General features: G+C 39.3%; 1 protein-coding gene across 9 annotated transcripts in view; it reads left to right on the top strand.

The window, feature by feature from the left end:
- SLC10A7 (solute carrier family 10 member 7) overlaps nt 1–18,422 on the top strand; it is a 148,982-nt gene that overhangs the window by 93,611 nt on the left and 36,949 nt on the right. For 7 of the 9 annotated variants that reach the window (XR_004240070.1, XM_032108481.1, XM_032108475.1 and 4 more), the window contains one exon: nt 10,835–10,918. The exons of the other annotated variants lie outside the window; for them this stretch is intronic. Coding sequence is in view for 6 of the 7 variants with exons in the window: in XM_032108481.1 (XP_031964372.1) it covers nt 10,835–10,918 (84 nt within the window). In the remaining variant the exon portion in view is untranslated. The remainder of the gene's footprint in view (nt 1–10,834; nt 10,919–18,422) is intronic. 9 annotated transcript variants of the gene reach the window in all.

Raw genomic sequence — 18,422 nt, 5'->3', positions numbered from 1 at the left:
CTGTATTGTATAGAGTGATACACACCAGCAAAGCTTTCTCGACACACCTGGGACCACACACTTATTGTAGGTTGAAAAAGATAACTTTTCTTAAAAAAAAGATGGGTGTTTTGTTATTTTTGTACTGAATATGTTGATTCAGGATGGCCTGCCTTACTGTTTTCCAGTCCTCTTCCCTCTTGTATGGAATGTGTTTCTTCCACAGGAATTCATTTAGACCTGTGCCTTTGTTTCTAAGTGACTGAAACTTCAGCTCTTTTTACAGTTGCTCACTGGTAGCTTTCACCCTGCTTTACCTCACTGAGTTTGATGCTCTGAATAGTCAAAAGGGATATTTTGTGCAGAAAATGAAATGTTAAGGAAATATCTGCATATCTTTTCAAGCAAGGTAAAGATCTTTCCTTTGGCATCTTTATAGACAGATAACAAGATATTCTGCCCCATAAATTACAGTGTTCACTGTTCCTTCTCAGAAGAAGTGGTAAAACTTCATGTGTGTAAGAAGGCAAATCATGTCTCTGTTCTTCCTACGAGCCCTGGACACATTTGTATGAGAAGTGTGTAAAATGCACATTAATTTTTGGGTGTTTTGTAGCATGACTTGGGCTTGCTTTTCTTGAGGAAGGTACGCACAGTAATTGCTTTTTCATCAAGTGTGATAAGCAAACTAGTCTGGGGATGAGGGGAGTTACAAAAACTGTGGGTATTTGTCACAAAGCCCAAAACTTGAGGACTACTCTTGTGGTATGTAAATATTTGAAACTTCTTGAAGTCTTTGTTGAGGGTTTCACACATGAAGAGCAGCATTCTGGTCAGCCCAGCAGCACACTTTGCTAAGATGAGGCTTGCCTTCTCTGAAGGTTCAGTTTATCCGGTGACAGGTATTTAGGACAGCTAAATGTGCACACCCTGAGTTCCCATGTCCTGACAGTCTGTAGTTTGGACTGCTGAAACCTTTTTTCCTTGTGAACCTCTCTAGTTTTCCTCTGAGTTTCCTTTATGCGTCTGGCCTGGTGAACACATACTGGATTCAAGCACACAGTTCACGTGTTTCTCTATGCTTGCTTACAACCTGCAGCTTCATCATTTCATGTGGTATTGTGGAGTTGCTGTGGAGTGAGAAACACTGACTAGAAAATTGCTGGTTATCTTCTCTAAACCATTCATCAGTTTAGTCATGCAACTTACCCTTAATGCTTAATTATTGCAGGGTAGAATTTTCAAGTTTCAAAATAAAACTTCCGTTTACCTCAAAATTAACTGAGCTGGCCTTCCAAATGCTATTCATGGATCTTTCAAGTCAATGTCATCAATGAATTTTAGTTCCTGAGTCTGGTACTCACGAGCATTAACTCTTCCACACAGTTGTGCTATGCTAGTCTGAATGCTATATTGCATTAGTGATCATATTTGTTAGCCTCCCTGTGTACAGTGCATAAAATACCTTTAGTGCTGCCAGAAATAAAATACATTGTTGTCTATTAGCTTGTTTTTGTTATATAGCTTAACCTGAGGTAGCAGTTATTGTTTATATTTTGCCCTGTGTGCACCAGAGAATAAAATGTTCTGAACTGCCTTTTTGTTCATAACTGCCCAGTAATGTAAATATAAATTGTCTAAACAACATTGATAAAAGCATGTTGAAGCTATAATAAACAGTGTATTTAATGCAAAGAATTTATCATCTTAAATGAACAGTGTTGAACAGGACTACAGTTACATTTCTGAAAAGTGTATTTCTGGAATGAAACTTCTGGTGCAAAGCTTACTCAAAAGTAACATTGTAAGAGGTTTGGATTAGTATAATGAAGCCTTAAATACTGTGCATGTAATTGCTGGACTGTACGAGGATGCTTAGCTAAATTTTATAAAGAATATCTGACTTTGTCACAGATACCTCTGATTAACATTTTGCCTAGTAAGAGGCTATTGAATCTTTCTTCCCAGATATGTTCATCAGCAGTATCATCATCCTCATGTTAACCCTTGTTATTAACAGTTAATATGTCACATTCCCAGCAAAGATGTTACGAATGGGCAATGTCCCATAACTGTATATAATTGGAGTTCATATATGTGGTGAGCAGGAGTGTTGAAACAAAGTTAAATCAGTTTCAAGTTAGCAGGAGATTATGCTGTTTGATATTTCTTTGCAGCATTCTGCAGTGCTTCATTAATAATGATCAGGTGTCTGTGTACCAAATCATTCAGAGAGTGAGGCTGTCCATCTCCCTCTTGTCGCTTTGCACACTTAGCTGAAGCCAGAGGTAACAGATTGATCATGAAAAATTTTAAAGCAGAGAAATAAGTTTTGTTTTCTCAAAGGCATTTGAGGAGGAAAAAAACCCCATCAACTAGAAATGGTGTAGACTAAATTTTGCTTTTGAAAATAGCTATATTGCTATCATTAAATAACTGAGGAAGTAAAGCACTTGTCCATCTTTACTTACCACAACTTGTTCTGTGTGTTGTTTAGTTATTTCCTTCAGTATTTGTTACATTACATGATTCCTAATAACAGTTTATGATTTGAATTCTTAAATATGCTGCAATTTGGCCTATTTACATTACTAAAAGACAGTTAAAACAAAGGTGTTGTCACACTGTGAAGATAATAGTGCTGTAATATGATAACCTCAAGATATCAACACCTTTTTATGACACCTTGTTTGAAATACAGAATTTCAGGAGCACTGAACTCTGCAACAATTGTAGCTGTATCACCTCACTTCTATCCCCTTAGATTGTAAATTTAGTAATGGAAAAAAGGAATATGTATGAATGCAGGTTTATTTCCACTGAGGGATTTCACATGCCTTTGTATTGCATGGGATGGAGGCCAGGCTGATGCCTCAAGCAAGGTCATGTCTCGGATTTACTGTGAAAACAGCATGAACATAGATGTTGTACTAAGAGGGTGATGCAGAGTTGCCTTACTTGGGTGAAAGTGGCTCTGTTGCTTCCCAGCCACACTGGGATAGAGTTGCCCCATCTGTCCTAAAAGTTGGCTGAGCACATGGAATGGCAAGTCTACCCAGCCACACAAGCTTGGGATTTTGTTGATTGTAATAGGTATCAAAATACAAGCTCTCAGTCATCTGCCCACCTGTTGGAGCCAAATGTGATGCTGTGGTTGTTATGGCATAGTATCCCAGCTTTGCCACTTTCTTGGTGTTCCCCTTGGTGGTGAGACACTCAGTGCCTGACAGATGTGGTGTCTTCAGTTGCTGAAAACACAGCCAGTTTAGCTGTCAAAGTAACAAAAGTCTTAAGTGTGTGAATCTATTGAAAGCCATCAAAAACTGTTAAGAGATAAGTCAGTATTTTACATTTTTATGTACTTCCCGTTCTTCAGAAGCATGCCTGCAAAGCAGTTAATGCAGAGTGTTAAAGACCCAATACAAAATTCATGTGTATATAAAGACGCACTTGGCAACCCCTCTGTGTGACTGTCAGGCATTACTCCCCCGTTAGCTCTTTTACCAATAAGACTACCATGACATTTGTGTCAAAACAGAATCTTCCCAAGGCTTTATCAGCTTGCTCCTGTTCCTGATTTCTGCATATTTATTTTCATGTTGGCATTGTAGTGGTGATGTCATAAGTACTAGAAAGTAACACTGCTGAGAGAATTCAGGAGTAGACAAGTGAAGGAAATTTGGTGCAAGTACTGCAGAAAAAAGTGAAATAAAGTGAGTGAAATTAGAAGTTGATTTAAATACTGAAGAGCTTTCCCCTGTACTCACAATCTTTAAATTAAAATATGGGTCCAAAAGTTGTTGATACTTCTCAGATTTTTGCCAAGTCTACTCCAATCCCATTAATTCACATAAATCTGTTTATTGAAAGGAGCTGCCGGTACTTTTTTGTTTTTAAACAGGATTTCTACACACTGTGCCTTGTTTTCCTTCTCAAGCACTTGGTGAGTGAGAGTTGATACCAGTCAAATGAATCGTTAAATATGCAAATATCTTAGTAGCTGGAAAGCCTTGGAAGTTGATAAGGAAGTTGCAGCTAATGGATTTCACTGGTATGTGACAAAAGGCTGATTACGGTGGGGGGGAAGAGAGGGGGAGCAGCAGAGTGCATTAGCTGTTAACAGATCAACTCGTTCATGTAGAAGATTTAAAGTGCATCATTATTTCTACCTGCTTATTTACCTCACCGTTTCCTTTCTTCTTTAATCACTGGGAAAACAAAATTCTCTGATCTGATCCAAGCTCTTTACAATTAACTATAACTTCCTAATGAAGTTCTAAAGAAGAACTGCTATGAAAAATTTACTTAGTAATTTTATTGCTTTTTTTCACATTCACCTTTTATGGCTTTGTTATTAAATTGGAATAAGTAACAGAGAATAATAGGGACCCTCCTTGTTCCTGACACACACACAAAATACTGTAGATTTTTCTAGGTGCTTTTCTACATGTTATTGCTCTTGAGATTTTCATCTATATAAAACTAGGGGAGCCTTTCAAGTGCACAACCTGCTTCAACATGGGCAGAAGTTAATCACACATCTTAATCATAGGATCGTAGATTCTGGCTACCAGGAGGCTCCCATCCTGACTCACCCAATCCACCTCTTTTCCATGCTGTGAAATTCACCTTGAAACTGAGCATGATCCAGCCTAAAAGTAAGGATTTTTGCTCTCCCTCCACCCTTGCAATATTAGAAACTCGTGTCTCTGATGAATAGAAAACTAATTTCCAGTAAGTACTGGTTAAGGATGTTTAATCCATTTGTCTTTGTTGCCAGTGTTATACATCTGAATAGCACTTCTATAAAATTTATCACCCTGGCTCAGACCTTCTCTTTGCCAGCCTTCAGTCAGCAAGGCTAAACAAGCCATGCATTTCTAATCTTTAAATTCATAAAACAAATCCCTTAATCTGAGGTGTTTTGTGCACCTGCTCCAGTTTTAATTCCTTCTTCAGCTGAGGTTAATACAAATCCTGCACAGTTGTGCAATTTGCTTCACCAAAGGCTTATCCAGGCCTTGTGCAATGTCTCCAGTATCCCTACCTCGACTGATTTATTTCTTCTGGTACATCACAGTTTTATTTTCCATGGATAAATAATATTCGTGGTTCTTAATTACTCTGTATTGACTAATCTATGTCTTTCCACTTAGCCACCCCCTTTTTTGCAGCAGGATTTTTGGATGCTAGTCCTTCAGTCCCAGCTCTCCAAGGGTATTAATCTAATTCCCATTTAGGTGTTTCTGGGTTGTAAACTTGATCTTGTTTCTGTACATTAACCCTTCAGATCATTGCACCACAGTTAAGTGGAAGAGTAGCTCTGGTGTATTTCGGATGAAGAATACCTATGGTTATTTTTACAGCTCTATAAAAGGCTGTAAAATCCATAGGTATGTTTGGATTGGTTTGGTATTTAATGTGTTATAGGGGAACCCAAAAGGGATTAGGCATCTGTGATCACTTTAACAGGGGAAACTCAAAATATACAGTCTCATTGTCCAAGCCAGGAAATAATAAAAAAAAGTCAAGATTGTCAGCTTTTCTTTTTCCATACTTCTGAATATAAAACTTAGATTTTTTTTTTTTATTTGCCAATGGAACTGGAGGGTATATGTAGACAACTAAATACTTTTTTATTTGTGCCAAATCAGTTCCCACAGCCACACAAGCATATAGAATATGCAAGAATTTGCAAAATATATCTTGTTATTTAGCAGAACTGGGGACTTAAGTTTAATTTTTAAGAATAACAGTGAAAGATCTCTGTTAAAATACGTGACTGCCAAAGCACTGGATGCAATCTCTATTGTACATTTGCTCCTTTCTGAGGGAAGAGACAATTTGCAGTTTTTGACAGGTATAATTAAAAGCTTTCTTTTAAAATTAAAATGTGTTCTATAGAAACTCCATTCTCAGTGATATTCCTCCCCTTCCCTTCTACCCATTCAAGGTGGATTATTTCAGTACCAGTCAATGACTGTTGGTCAGTGGCTGGGAGCTGGCATCTCTTGCACAGCTTCTCTGCCTTACTGAGACGTCTGAAGGCTCTGCATGTGAGTGCCTGTAAAGCAGGGGGGTGGGAAGGACACCCCCGTGACCTGTCAGCTCTGTTTAGATGTTATGTAGGAATGACCTCTTTCGACCTCCTACCTGAAATCTGGAGCTGGGCACTGCGAAACTCACAGGAGTGTATCAGCGCTCTTCCAACTGCTCCCTATGTCCCAGAGCACCAGCATCATTACTGCCCATGGCAGAGTGTTCCCAGCAAAGCATTTCCATTTGCCACATACCTGGGTTACGGAGGGACACGTGGTTATTCTTCTGCTGTACTGTAACATGCTGCAATGACCGGGTCAGGATAAGGGCTCTGGAAAGAGTCCAAAGCAAGGGAGGACTTCGTTCAGCTGGAAATACTTCTTGTTCGTTGCCCTTCATCACTAAACTGGATCCCATCCACATCTTTTCCAAAAGTGCGTTGCTTTCTGTGTCCTTTTAGTGATGGGCCTGCCATCCACAACAGGATGTAAAGGGATTAGGTCATGGGGTGGTCCAGACAGGCCTCTGAGGCAGCTGGATCTGGGCTGAATGAAAGGAACCAGAAGCAGTGACAATACAGCATTGAATGCAAAATTTAAATAGAATGTCAGAGTAGCCAGATGTTTCCCCCAGAATGTGGAAAAGCTTAAAATTGAGTATCTCATGTAAGAGAGCAGCCAGTAGTGCCCCTCCCCATCAGTTCTGCCCTCTTTTCACCGCTGCCTCACTTCCTCCTCTGTGCTCAACCACTGCTGAGGCTGAAGCTGGTTGACGGTGTGTGAAGAGCACAAAGACACAACCTGAGGAAGCATTAATTGCAGGAGAGCACTGGGAGAGTAAAAGCCACCCCCAAAGGATAGCCTGCTCCAAAGTGGACACAATGTGTGCAGCACATGTGCCACTGGGCTGTTATTTAGGGGGACTGGGAGGATGTGTTTCTTCTGAGTCCGTGGCGGTGTAGACGTGGGAACACCCACTGTCATACCTGCCTGGTCAGCCAGAAAAATAAGAATGGAGCGTCTGGCTTGTGGAGACAGTCTAGGCTGGGAGATGGAATTGTCTTGGTTTTATGCAAGGAAGCTTGGGTTTTGCTCTTTGGTTTTTTTACCATATCCAGTTAAATATAGCCTTTTAATTAAGGATAAGCCAGTGTTTCTACCACAAACTCATAAAGAAACCCACTAAATAATTTGTCGTGGTTTTTTAAAACAGGCGGTCTCTTGAGAAGAAAGGTCTAGGACTAAATTAGCAAGAATGCTGCAGGTCAGATTTGAAGTACTGCATGGTGACAGAATTGTTTGGGAAGAGTTGCCTGGAATTCTCTTTCTGCTTATCTGAGTTGCCCTGCTGAAATCACTCCGATTATTTAAGTGAAAAATGTCTTTCCCCAAGCAGGAGTTTTTAGGGTCTCTTTTTGAATAGTGAGTCTATCAAAGCAGGGCTGACTTATTACTAAACCTTTAACTGAAATGCTGCTATCCAGAATAGTGTGTAACAATCTCTTCACAATATCAAACTTTAAAAAATGTTCCTAAATAAGCATAGATAATATGGTGGTATGAAAATCTGTGATTCCTTTTTCATTAAGTGGTGCATTTTATCTTCCGTACATCATTCCAATCAGGCAGGTGTGGGGTTTTTTCAGCCATAAATCAGCAGTTTGATTTCGTGATGTTTTTATGCCAGTTCTTACAGTACTTCTGTTTGCCATTGAAGAAAGGTTCATTTTTAGGCATGGAGGTGATTATAACAAGGAGGGCAGCCAAAGATAATCAGCCATTTTAGCATAATACTAATTTCTGTGCAATGCAAATCATCTAGGTAGTTAGTTTTAAAAAAAAACTAATGACAGATAATGGAGCACAGAATTTAGCTTGATCCAACTAAAAAATCCTAAAGGATTGAAATCCTATTTATTCATTCAGACAGAATATTTGCATTTTGTGTGTAGGAAGGTTTGATTAACATTATATCATCAAGATTTCTGTTTCCTCTGTTCCTCAATTCTCACTCCTCTTTCTCAAAACGGATGTGGCAGACATATCCAAAGGATGTGTTCAAAGCAACTCTGGAACCCAGGCAATGTGTGAGAGTCTGTGGGACACTTAGGGTTCTGAGTCTGATGAGTTTTCATGCTACAGATGTTAAGAAGACCCTGGTCAGATTATGCTTCCATTAGCTGTGGGTTCTTCAGTAATTTTGACTCCTCATGATTAGCCACTGTATGTCCAGAGTCTGGGTTAAAATGTCTTTTTCTTCTGTGTAATTGTGAAGTTCATACCTTCTCCTCAGCCTATATTTTCTCTTCTGTGTCCTTCTCAGGAAGTATATTTAAGGTTAAGGTAAGAGTTGATAGACATAATCTAACAGATAGATTTTGAAAAAAACCAGCCCACTGAAGTTATTGTCAAAATATACAGAAGGAGTCAAAGTTTAGAAGACTGTTTGAAGAGTAATATCAGTACCTTTAATGCAGTTTGTAATTATGTAAAAAACACAACAAAACAAATACCAAAAACCCCACATCCAAAGCAGAACATATCCTTATATATACACAAAGTGCTCAAAAATCCATCACAGTTTGAAAACGCTACATTTGAAGTAACATTTTAAAAATCTGGCAAGACTATGCCTTTTCCAGCAGCATATTATGCTGTTGAATAGTTTTTCATTCCTGACTTAGAAACTGATTATGCATCCACTGAGCATAAAACTTGGAAGTCGTGAGCAAAGTCCAATCAACATTTTTATAGAAAAGCACAGGAGTCACTGCCAAAGTTCTGTGAAGCTATGCAGGTGTCCTGGCATGCAGAGTGCTTGCTTAGATTCACTCCTCTGTGGCCCAGGCCGATTTTAAAGTTTAAAAATCTTCACTTTCACTTGCAAAACGCTTCCTGGAGTATACAGTAAGTAATGCTTTTAGCTCCTCAGCACATAACAGTAAGTCCAAATACAGTTTGAAAAACTAAGAAGCTTTTAAAATTTCAGAAGCTCATTACAAGAATTAAAACAACAAGGAGATCATGAGTGGGATGATGGAGTTCTGTGCTTTCTGTAGGGAAACACTCAGAGAGCCCTGTGGCCCTTGGGGATCTGGCTGCACTGCCAGACTTTGGGTACTCATGTGGGTGATCTGAATCTCCCTATGCAAGCTGTTACTTCTCCCTCTTGACTCCGTGGGAGATTTAGGTTCCATAATCTCAGTGCTCTCACTCGCACCCAACGTGCAGACCACAATTCTCAGCTGTGACATCATCCTCAGGTCCCCTCCACGCATTTTCTGTGCCCACATTCTTAAAGTTGGAGGTGATGGTGACAAGATGCTGTAATTTATTAAGTGGTCAGACTGAGTCTTAGCTGATATTGCCAGTTAAGGTAGTACATAGGAAACAGCCAGATCCTGTACGTTCCTCCTGAGACTCTCCACCCAGAAAGAGTGTATTCAGAAAGAGACATATGAAATCTGATGCCATTTGCCTGCACCAAAATCTCCATTTGCCCAGAGACATCACCCACAGGCGTGTTCGCTGATTTCCCACGCAGTACATATACAAATGTTCATGTACAAAAAAGCAGTGCAGCTGTAGGTTTCTGCATAAAGTATAATACTTCAGCATATGAAATTTCTGATTTTTGTGTTCTTTGAATTTATGAAGAATCTTGTTTTATGCCAAACCCATTTGTATGGCCATATGTTGATATTTCAAGGCAGACTTATAGAAAGTTACTAGGTTGCACGATCACCTTGTCTGTCATGCAGGTAGCTCGGAAAGGGAGGTAAGTGAGAAAAGTATAATCCAATCTGAGTATAATCTATGAGAACCATGTATTTAAGAACGTTGTAGGAAATCAGCGTCATTTAGATGGTGCTGAAAAGATTCTGAATTCTCTCGTCATCCTGAGAATCTCTAAAGTGAAATGCAAAATATAAAATAGAGTGGGTCTGTGAAAACCTCAATGCTGTGTCCTTTACCTCATCGTGAAGCAAGTGGTTGTCTATGAGAGCTCTGACAATGCTATTCGGTCTTCTTAGTATATATTTCTTAATGCATGTTCTATTGCTGTTAAAGAGGTGTTACATTACATTAAATGAACCTTTCCAATTACCTAGCCTAAAACAAGTCCCATCAGAATGCAAAAAATACTGTCTATTTTCCTAAACATTCTGAAGCAGGTTCCAAAAATCCCACTGACTTTTGTGGGTGTGTGTGTTCCTATTTTCTGCATCTTAAAAGAAAATACTTTTAGCATTTACGTTGTAGTTAGAGAGATCACCAATTTGGAGACTAAGCCTGTCAGTTCAGTTGTCTTAATGAAAGAATAGTTATATTCTTCCAGTAGATCTCTTTTTTAACAGCATTGAAATAAAACATGTGAATGTTGTCTTCACTATTTTATTATTTTCATTTATTTATTGAAATAACTACACTGACTTTTGATGCTTGATGTTTGTGTAAGTGGTAAAGTAAGTCAAGCTGCTTAATTAGGAAGATTCACTCCTTGTCTTTTTAGACTATCATCCTACAAATGCTTATATGATTTACTTGGTGTATATGTGTAGCAGGTTTTCAATTAAATGAATATTGATGGAAATATTACCCTAGGTTATAAAATAATCAGAGATTTGTTTAGTTCTGTTTTGTGGAACATGAATGCTTTATTGTGACTTAACTATTAAACATGTGTGCAGCTCCTTCCAGTGCACATACAGTTTTTATGTGTAAAATAAAATGCATATTAACGTGTGATATCTGTGTATGAAATTTGCAGATACTAAGAAAAAGTGTAGTGTTAATGGTATATCTTTATTTTGTAGCTTGGATCATCCTCCTCTGTGCCTTTTACATCCATATTCTCGCAGCTGTTTATGACTGTTGTAGTCCCTCTTATTATTGGACAGGTATGTCTTTTAAATATACATTCTTATTTAAAAAAACAAGATAAAGAGAGCTATCTTAAAGACAGACTGGCAACCTGATAAGCTGCCACATAGGAATAGCCTCAGGATAGTGAAGTCTAATATCAGGGAAAAGATGCTACAGTGCTCCCTGGAGCCACATTGATCTTTGTTGAGATTGAGCATTTGTCCCTCACTACCACAAACATATGCTGCTGCAGAGCAAGGAGGGAGCTCGTGAACAAAAAAGTGGCAAAAATGGCAGCCCAGGCTGTGAGAAATTCCAGCCCCATACAAATAAGCTTTGAGAATACTACACAGTCCTTTTGTCACATGCCCTTTGCCTGGGGGGTGAAGGAAGTCCTCCCTAGTATCTACTAATAATTACAGGAATAAAAACATCTCAACATTAATAAACATATAAAGGCTTATTGGTCATAAGTTAAGAAATCATAAAATTAAGGCTCCTTGAACTATTTTGCTTACGCTTTGCAATAAGGGGTTTAGTTGCACAAAGTATTTCTGCATGACTCCTCTATCATATTACATAGGGTGAAAGATACTTGTTGTTGAAATGAGCAGTTGTTCAATATTTAATTTTATACTTATTGTTCATATGTTTACATAAAGCCCTATTTTTCATGGCATATGATGAAAATTTCCACGGAATGTAAAAATACTAATTGCATATATAAGGTTTTCTATGATCCTTGTCTCTGTAGTGCCTGTTCACACATGTTAACTTCAGTTATTTTTTCCTTCCATGTCATGGTGGGAAATTGCAATAGCGTCAGAACTGTTGTCACTGTTCTTGGGCACTAAAACACCTTAATTCTACTTCTTACTTACTTGTAAGTATTTGTTGTTCTCAGGCATTCAGAATGCACAGAGGGAATATCAGTGGGATTTGAAGCTCATTGTATCATCCACTTGAACTCTGGGTTCAGCTGGAACTTTCTGGATTTTGTCAGCCTAAAGCAGACTCTGAAATGGAAGGCATGGTTAAAATACAGGCAAATGAGAGCAGAGGCTATAAAGGAGCACCCTGGACAAGGTTAAGAATATCTGTCATTGCCTGTGCTACATAGGACATTCAATCAGTCTTGTATCAAACTATAATTGCACATTTCAAAATTGGCATGTACTGTAAATTAACAAATTCCTAGTGAAGTTTCTTTTGATTAAAAACACACATTGAAGACTAGATGAGCATGATAAGCATGACAGTAGCCATCAGCATCAGCACCTGTGTAACCTCTCTGCAACCATATCATGTGGAAAATAGACGTTACCTCTGTGATCCTGAAGGGTGTGGAACTGCTCTCATGCTTTGAATTAAATGCCAAAGAGCTTCCTTATTAATTAGGACAAAGGATTGCTGATTAACCTACCTGTGTAGTGCATTCTTACCTCATCAAAATTAGGTGTCCACAAAAAGCAGACAAGCAAAAGTGCTTGAATCCTCTTCTGAAAGGTCCAAAAATTGGAAGCTGTTAGTTGGAAGCCTTAGGTAGAAATTTCTGGGAAACAGATGCATGGCAGCAGATTTAGCATTGAAGTGTCCTACAGCCATGGAATATCAGCATCTGTACTGCAATGTGATAAGCCCAAAGATGATGGTAGATTGCTGGACAAAGTGATGGCCAAATTTCAAGAGGACTTTCATCTGTATATATAATGAAAAGTTAATTTGGAAAGATGTGACAAGAAATTGATGTGTGAGCTCATTGGTGGAGTTGGGTGTTCTTTCAGCTGTAAGAAGCAATAAGGCTGAGTATCATGAATTGAGCAGTAGGCATATGAAGTAAGTGCTCTGTGTGATCACAAGGTGGAAATCAGAATTGTGGTGAGACTTAACTGAGATGGGATTTAGGAGTTCTGGTAAAGACTGAAAGAAAAAATAGAAAATTGTTGCAATGACCGCCACTGACCACTGCCCAGGCTAGCCCCTGCGGTGTGCGACAGGAGTGGGGAGCAGCTGGAGGCTCTCGGCTTTAAAGCTGCTCCTCAGGAGTTCAGCTCTGCCCAGGGGAGCTGAAGCTCCAGGCACAGTGGCTGTCAGCAGTTCCGACGAGAGAGAGGATAAAAAGTAGCAAGGAGGCTTGCCACACGGGATAATCCCACTTTATTGGAGGCAACCCCCAGGAGACAAGCCTCCAGCAGCTCCACGGAACCTCTTATAAAGGGAGGTGTTACAATGGGGATGGCTTAACTGGGGACCAATAGAAATCTCTAAGGGAGGGATATGGACGAGGATAGACATTTCCTTGGGCCAATAGCCTCAAGGGGAGGAGGGAAAGGGATCACACGTCCCAATGGGGCATCGAGGTTTAGGGGATTTCCAAAGGGGGAGGTATCTAGAGGGTCTCGGGGGATTGATGGGGACCATATAAGGGTAAATTGGGAGGTTTCAGATGATGGACACTGGACCTTCGGGAACAACAGGAGGGGTTTGGGTGATTGATAGGGAAAGAGCTAGAACAAGGGGAGGAGAACAACCATGTAGGGAGCACCAGGGGAGCGGCTTGGGTCTGGGGCAAACCAACTGGGAATAGGAGTGGGGAAGGTAGGGATGAACCACTGGGGTACAGAAAACTTACATAAAAATACAATAAAGGTATTGCATCACCACAGAGAATCTTAAAGCTTGTGTAACCCAGTGCCAATAGTTTGGTTTTTTATAAATACACTTCCAACAAGAAATAGGATGATCCTCCTTTGAAAGTGTTTGAAGCAGTGAAGTGAATGGTCAACAGAAGTAGCTGTAAGCTCTAAGCATAAAGACTTTGTTTCTGAAGTTACTGACTTCACTGTATCTGTTCAGAGGATATGGGAGAGCAAAAATGCTAATGAAAGCTATGGATCAGAAATGCCAGTAGTTTACATTGATTGTCTTGATTAGATAGAGCTGTACAAAGGCAAACCAACCTGCCCAGATAAGAATAGAAGCCATTTCTGAAGGTGGATATCCAAAAGTAATGGGCAGGAGTCAGGGAAAACAATAAGCAAGAAAAGAACTGATACCAAGAGATCCAGCGATAGGTCTCCTTGCCCTTCATCTGTTCCAATTAAATGGGAAGTTTTGGCCTTTGTTCACAGACCACCACTGACTCATTACTGAACTGTTGCCTGACATGTGGCACAGGGATGTGTTTCTGAATAGCAGGTCGCTCACTCTGGGGTTCCAGATGCGTTAGGAGATAATGGACCACAATTCCTGAATGATGCCCTCAGCAATTAATTCTAATTTATCATTTCATGCTCACAACATCAGTTCCTTACCACATGCAGCCATACTGTTCAGCAGAAAAGTCAGTGGAAGAATGCCTGGTAAGGTTACCTGGTAGCAGAGAGCTTGATCGGGGAGAAAAAAAAACCGAAGCATGAAACCTGCTTGCTTGGAGGGTTGCCTCTCCTCAGCCTTCCTAACTCGTCTGTGATCAACAGGGGCTTTATGCTCAAACCACGTCAGTGTAAAACAGAGGAGGCTGCTTAAAGGAAATGTTCTCTAAGGGCTTTATTTTCCTTTAAAAAAATCTTGCCTCTGGGAAAACCTGTGTTGCCTAAATGCTCATTTCCTGAGCAGGCTGCAGAGCTGGCTGTTTGAGCAGCCCCTGGGATATAAGCAGAGCAGATGAGAAGGTGCTTTTAGATTTGTTTTGTTTGGGGTTTTTTGTTTGCTTTATGGCAAAACATATGAAGAGTTTTGGTTGCTTGGCTGGCTTGTCAGAATTTTTAATGATGGCTGGGAGAAAGAAGTCACAATAGTGTAATTGATGCTTATTTTCTACTGGTTTTTGAACAATTTTTTTAGCATTTCAGGACTACTATTGACAGGAGTCAAACATGCTCTTCTAGCTGCTGACAGTGAAATGTGTAAAGGGCTGCAGGTACAGGCTCTGCTCAGGTGGTGGCCCATTCTTTAGGGAAAGAAAGAACTGCTAAAGGAGGAAGAAGGTATGTTACAAGAAAGGCACTGAGTCTCACAGACAGCAGTGATTGATAGATAGTCTCCAATAAGGAGAATCGCTCTGTTCTTTTGTCAGAAATGTGCAGGTTGTCTGAACCTAGAAAATGTTGTAGCCTGTGTCCTCAGTGTCTACAGATGTGTTTTGCTAATTGACAGTCTGATGTTACTCAAATCAGTATCGATAGTATAATATTGCATTTGTGTTTGTAGAGTAATGGATAAGACCCCTCTGACAAGAGGTCTCGAAAAGGGACATAATCTATAGTATTTTATAAAGATCTAATTTTCTATAAGCCTTGAAGATCTGTAGTGGGTAAGAGCTTGTTATTTGTGCATCACTCTTGTATACCTCAAAGGGGAATTTGAGAATACTTGTTATATGATAAACATGGTAATAGATATCTCATGGAAAAGATTTTTGAATGTGCTCTGGCAGCTTGAAGTTCTCATTATTTTTTATCTGCGTAGCAGAGCCCTGGGTAAGATTGCTGCTTTTGAGCTGTTGTGATTTTGCTACAATCATTGTTCCCCTGTCCATAGATATTGGTAATACTTTTAGCCATCAAAATGTAAGGTTTCGAGAAATACCCAAGCAGTTTCTTCATGACCAGTTGTGCAATTTAGCTGGAGACTGTTGTTTCTTTGCTTATTTTTTTCTTCTGAAGTGACAGATAACAGGAACAGTGAAACCCACTGCAATGTTTCGTTTCCCCTTTTTTGCAGACTTTCTCCATTCCCTACACCTAAGTGCTTATGACAGACTTTTATTTTATGTTTTATATTAAAGAGCGATTTATGATTAAATGTTAATGAAATAGAATTTTCACTGCGCTTTCATTATATTCTACTAGTTTGAACATTTTTCAAAGCAGCACACCAAAACCCACTGTTTTCTATGAATAAATAATAAAAAGCTTGTCTGTATATTATCATTCATGCATTCTCTAGTTGCCCCATTGGTAATTTGTCAGCCAGCGTAAAGTGGGCACTTCACATTAAACAGACCTTAACTAAAGCTAAAATTAATGTTATGATTCTGTGTAGTTCTTCTTCCCAAATCTATAAAATGAAACCAGTTGTACAGAAATCCTCACTGAATCTAGTCACACACAAAAAAATCTTGATGTCCTACAAGTAAAGGATTTTAAGTGCCTTCTGCATCATTGCCCAAAATGTTCCAGAGGAACCCTATCAACATTTGGAAGGTGTGCTTATAAACACAAGTCTAAAAGGGTGCTATGTTGCAATACAAGTTGTAAGTGAAATTGAAACTAAAAAGCCTAGCAAGGTATTTATTTTTAAAGAATGAGAAATGGAAAGGGGAAGGTAGGTGGCAGCTGATAGGGAGTAGAAGGTACTATTTAACTAAGGTGGAGAAACAAAAATTAACAGAACTGTTATTAAAAAAAAAAATGGGAACAGTGTCGAATCTTTCTGTTCTTGTAAATTAAATCCACACAGAAGTAGCCCTAATTCTCTTCGAAGTCCAGGAGGGAGCTGCAGAGAGCACAGGTACCCTGGGAGATGACCTCTCCTAGGAGCATCTTGCAGAGGACTAAAAAAGCAGATAAAAAACCTTCAGAGCACAGTTCAGTCCCTTCTAACACCTGACTCAAACAGGGAACCGAGCCTAGTTCCCATAGAATACAAAAAATGAAGGAAATGTAGTGCTGCTGCAGGCACCCTTCACATTTTTACCGTGTTGCACCTGTTTATAAGGCTTTAAAGCAACAGTTGTAAATTACCCCCAACTGTGCAAGTTAATTTTGAAAATGGCCTCATGTGTTTTTTATAAACCTTGCTTTAAAGGTGTGCATGTGTCAGGAACTACCTCTTGGAAGTAAACTGACTGACATAATGGAGTCAGATAGCTTTTAGGGGAGTTTGGTAAGCTGAGGGAAGAAAACAAGACGCTTGGAGAAAAGGTTGGGGTTTTTTTTCACTCAGGTTGCAGAAATGGCTTTTTTCCACCCCGTCTTCAGGAAAGAAACGTTAGATTGCACACTCTGTAGCATAAGGATAGATTTGACATTTGCTGATGTCCTAGGAAAGCAGATGAACCATCACAAGGTTTGGAACTTTACAGCCGTATTCAGGAACAGGTGGGAATTCATGCCTTCCCACAGGTACGATCCCTCTAAAATTATCAGAGCAGGGTCTGGCTGACGTGGTACAAGTTCTGCCTTGTAGAAGTGTCTGCATTTGAACTGCAATGCAGACCTTGTAAGATGGAGGGTGGCTGTTCTATAGAAACCTGTGAAGGATATTCCATTTTAGCATCTTATTTTATTCCTACAACCCAATTAGTCTGTCTTCCATTCCAGGATCTGATTCTTTATACTGGTTTTCACAGCTGCTGTCATGCTAGTTGAGTTTCTTCCTAATTTTCTCACCTTTCATGTCTTACAGGCTTCACTGGTGTAGTTCCCAATATTCCATGCAATTGTCTTTCTTGGTTTGCCATCACTATAAAAGAAGTGATATGGAAAAGTTACTGGACTGTTGAAAATATCTAGCCTGATTCAAATTTTCAAAAGAAAATTTTGTATTTTAGACTTCATTGTGTAAGTCTGTTGCTATAAGTAATTATAATATTAATTAAGAATGCATTAGGAATCTTACCTTAGAAGACAAGTAATGTAACTGCTGCATTTAGGTGTGGTGATAATCCAGCATAGTTTCAGCTTGTTTACTCATGTGTTTCAACACAAGGAAAAAGTGACTTGTGTTTCTTTGATATGGTAAAGCCCTGGGTGTTTTTCCCAGGTATTTAGAAGAACATACTAATACACAATAAACAAAAGGAGCAGAAGGGCAGTAAAACCACTGTAGCTTCTGTTAAAGAGGAATTCAGTCTGAAAGAGTTGGTAGAATCAGGAAAAATCTATTTTACATAGTGGCATAAATAACAAGAGACACTCTTGTGTATAATGGAAACAGAAAAGGTGGCTTCCTATCCATTTCCTTGGGGTTTGTTTGGGTTGGGTTTTGGGTTTTTTTCCATTTCTTGGGTTTAATAAACAAGTTAAAGATCTAGATAATTTTTAGGAGATTTATTATATGACAAATGTCAGAAATTATTCCCTTCCATATAAGGTATGGGGGAGGAGCTCCTTGCCCTATTTAGTTCAATTAATAATGAACGTTAATGAATTACATTGTTTATTGCATTTTTTATCTTGTACGTCCAGCACTTGAGCAGACAGGTGGAAAGACTCTAGAGCTATACTTTACTGACAGATTTCTCTGGGCATACAGTGTGACTGCTTTGGAGGTACACTTAGAGAAGGGAATTGTTTTTTCTGTAGTACACCTTGTGCTATTTTCAGGTATGATCTAATAACAGATGAGCATTATTTACCTGCTTTCCTGGAATGGCAGATCGTGTTTCTTTGGCCAGGGATGTTAAGGGAAACAAGCATGTGAGCAGTGAGCCCGTTTGCTTAGGGAGGCTGGTGTTTAGACAAGGAGGTTAAGGCAGGATACGGAGCAATCTGTAGGAAAAATACTGTGGATATAACTATTCTGGTAGAAGAA

Source organism: Corvus moneduloides, chromosome 5 (genome assembly GCF_009650955.1).
Source record: "Corvus moneduloides isolate bCorMon1 chromosome 5, bCorMon1.pri, whole genome shotgun sequence".
NCBI lineage: Eukaryota > Metazoa > Chordata > Aves > Passeriformes > Corvidae > Corvus > Corvus moneduloides.
The sequence above is the reverse complement of the archived record's forward strand: the minus strand, read 5'-3'. Positions and strand labels throughout refer to the sequence as shown.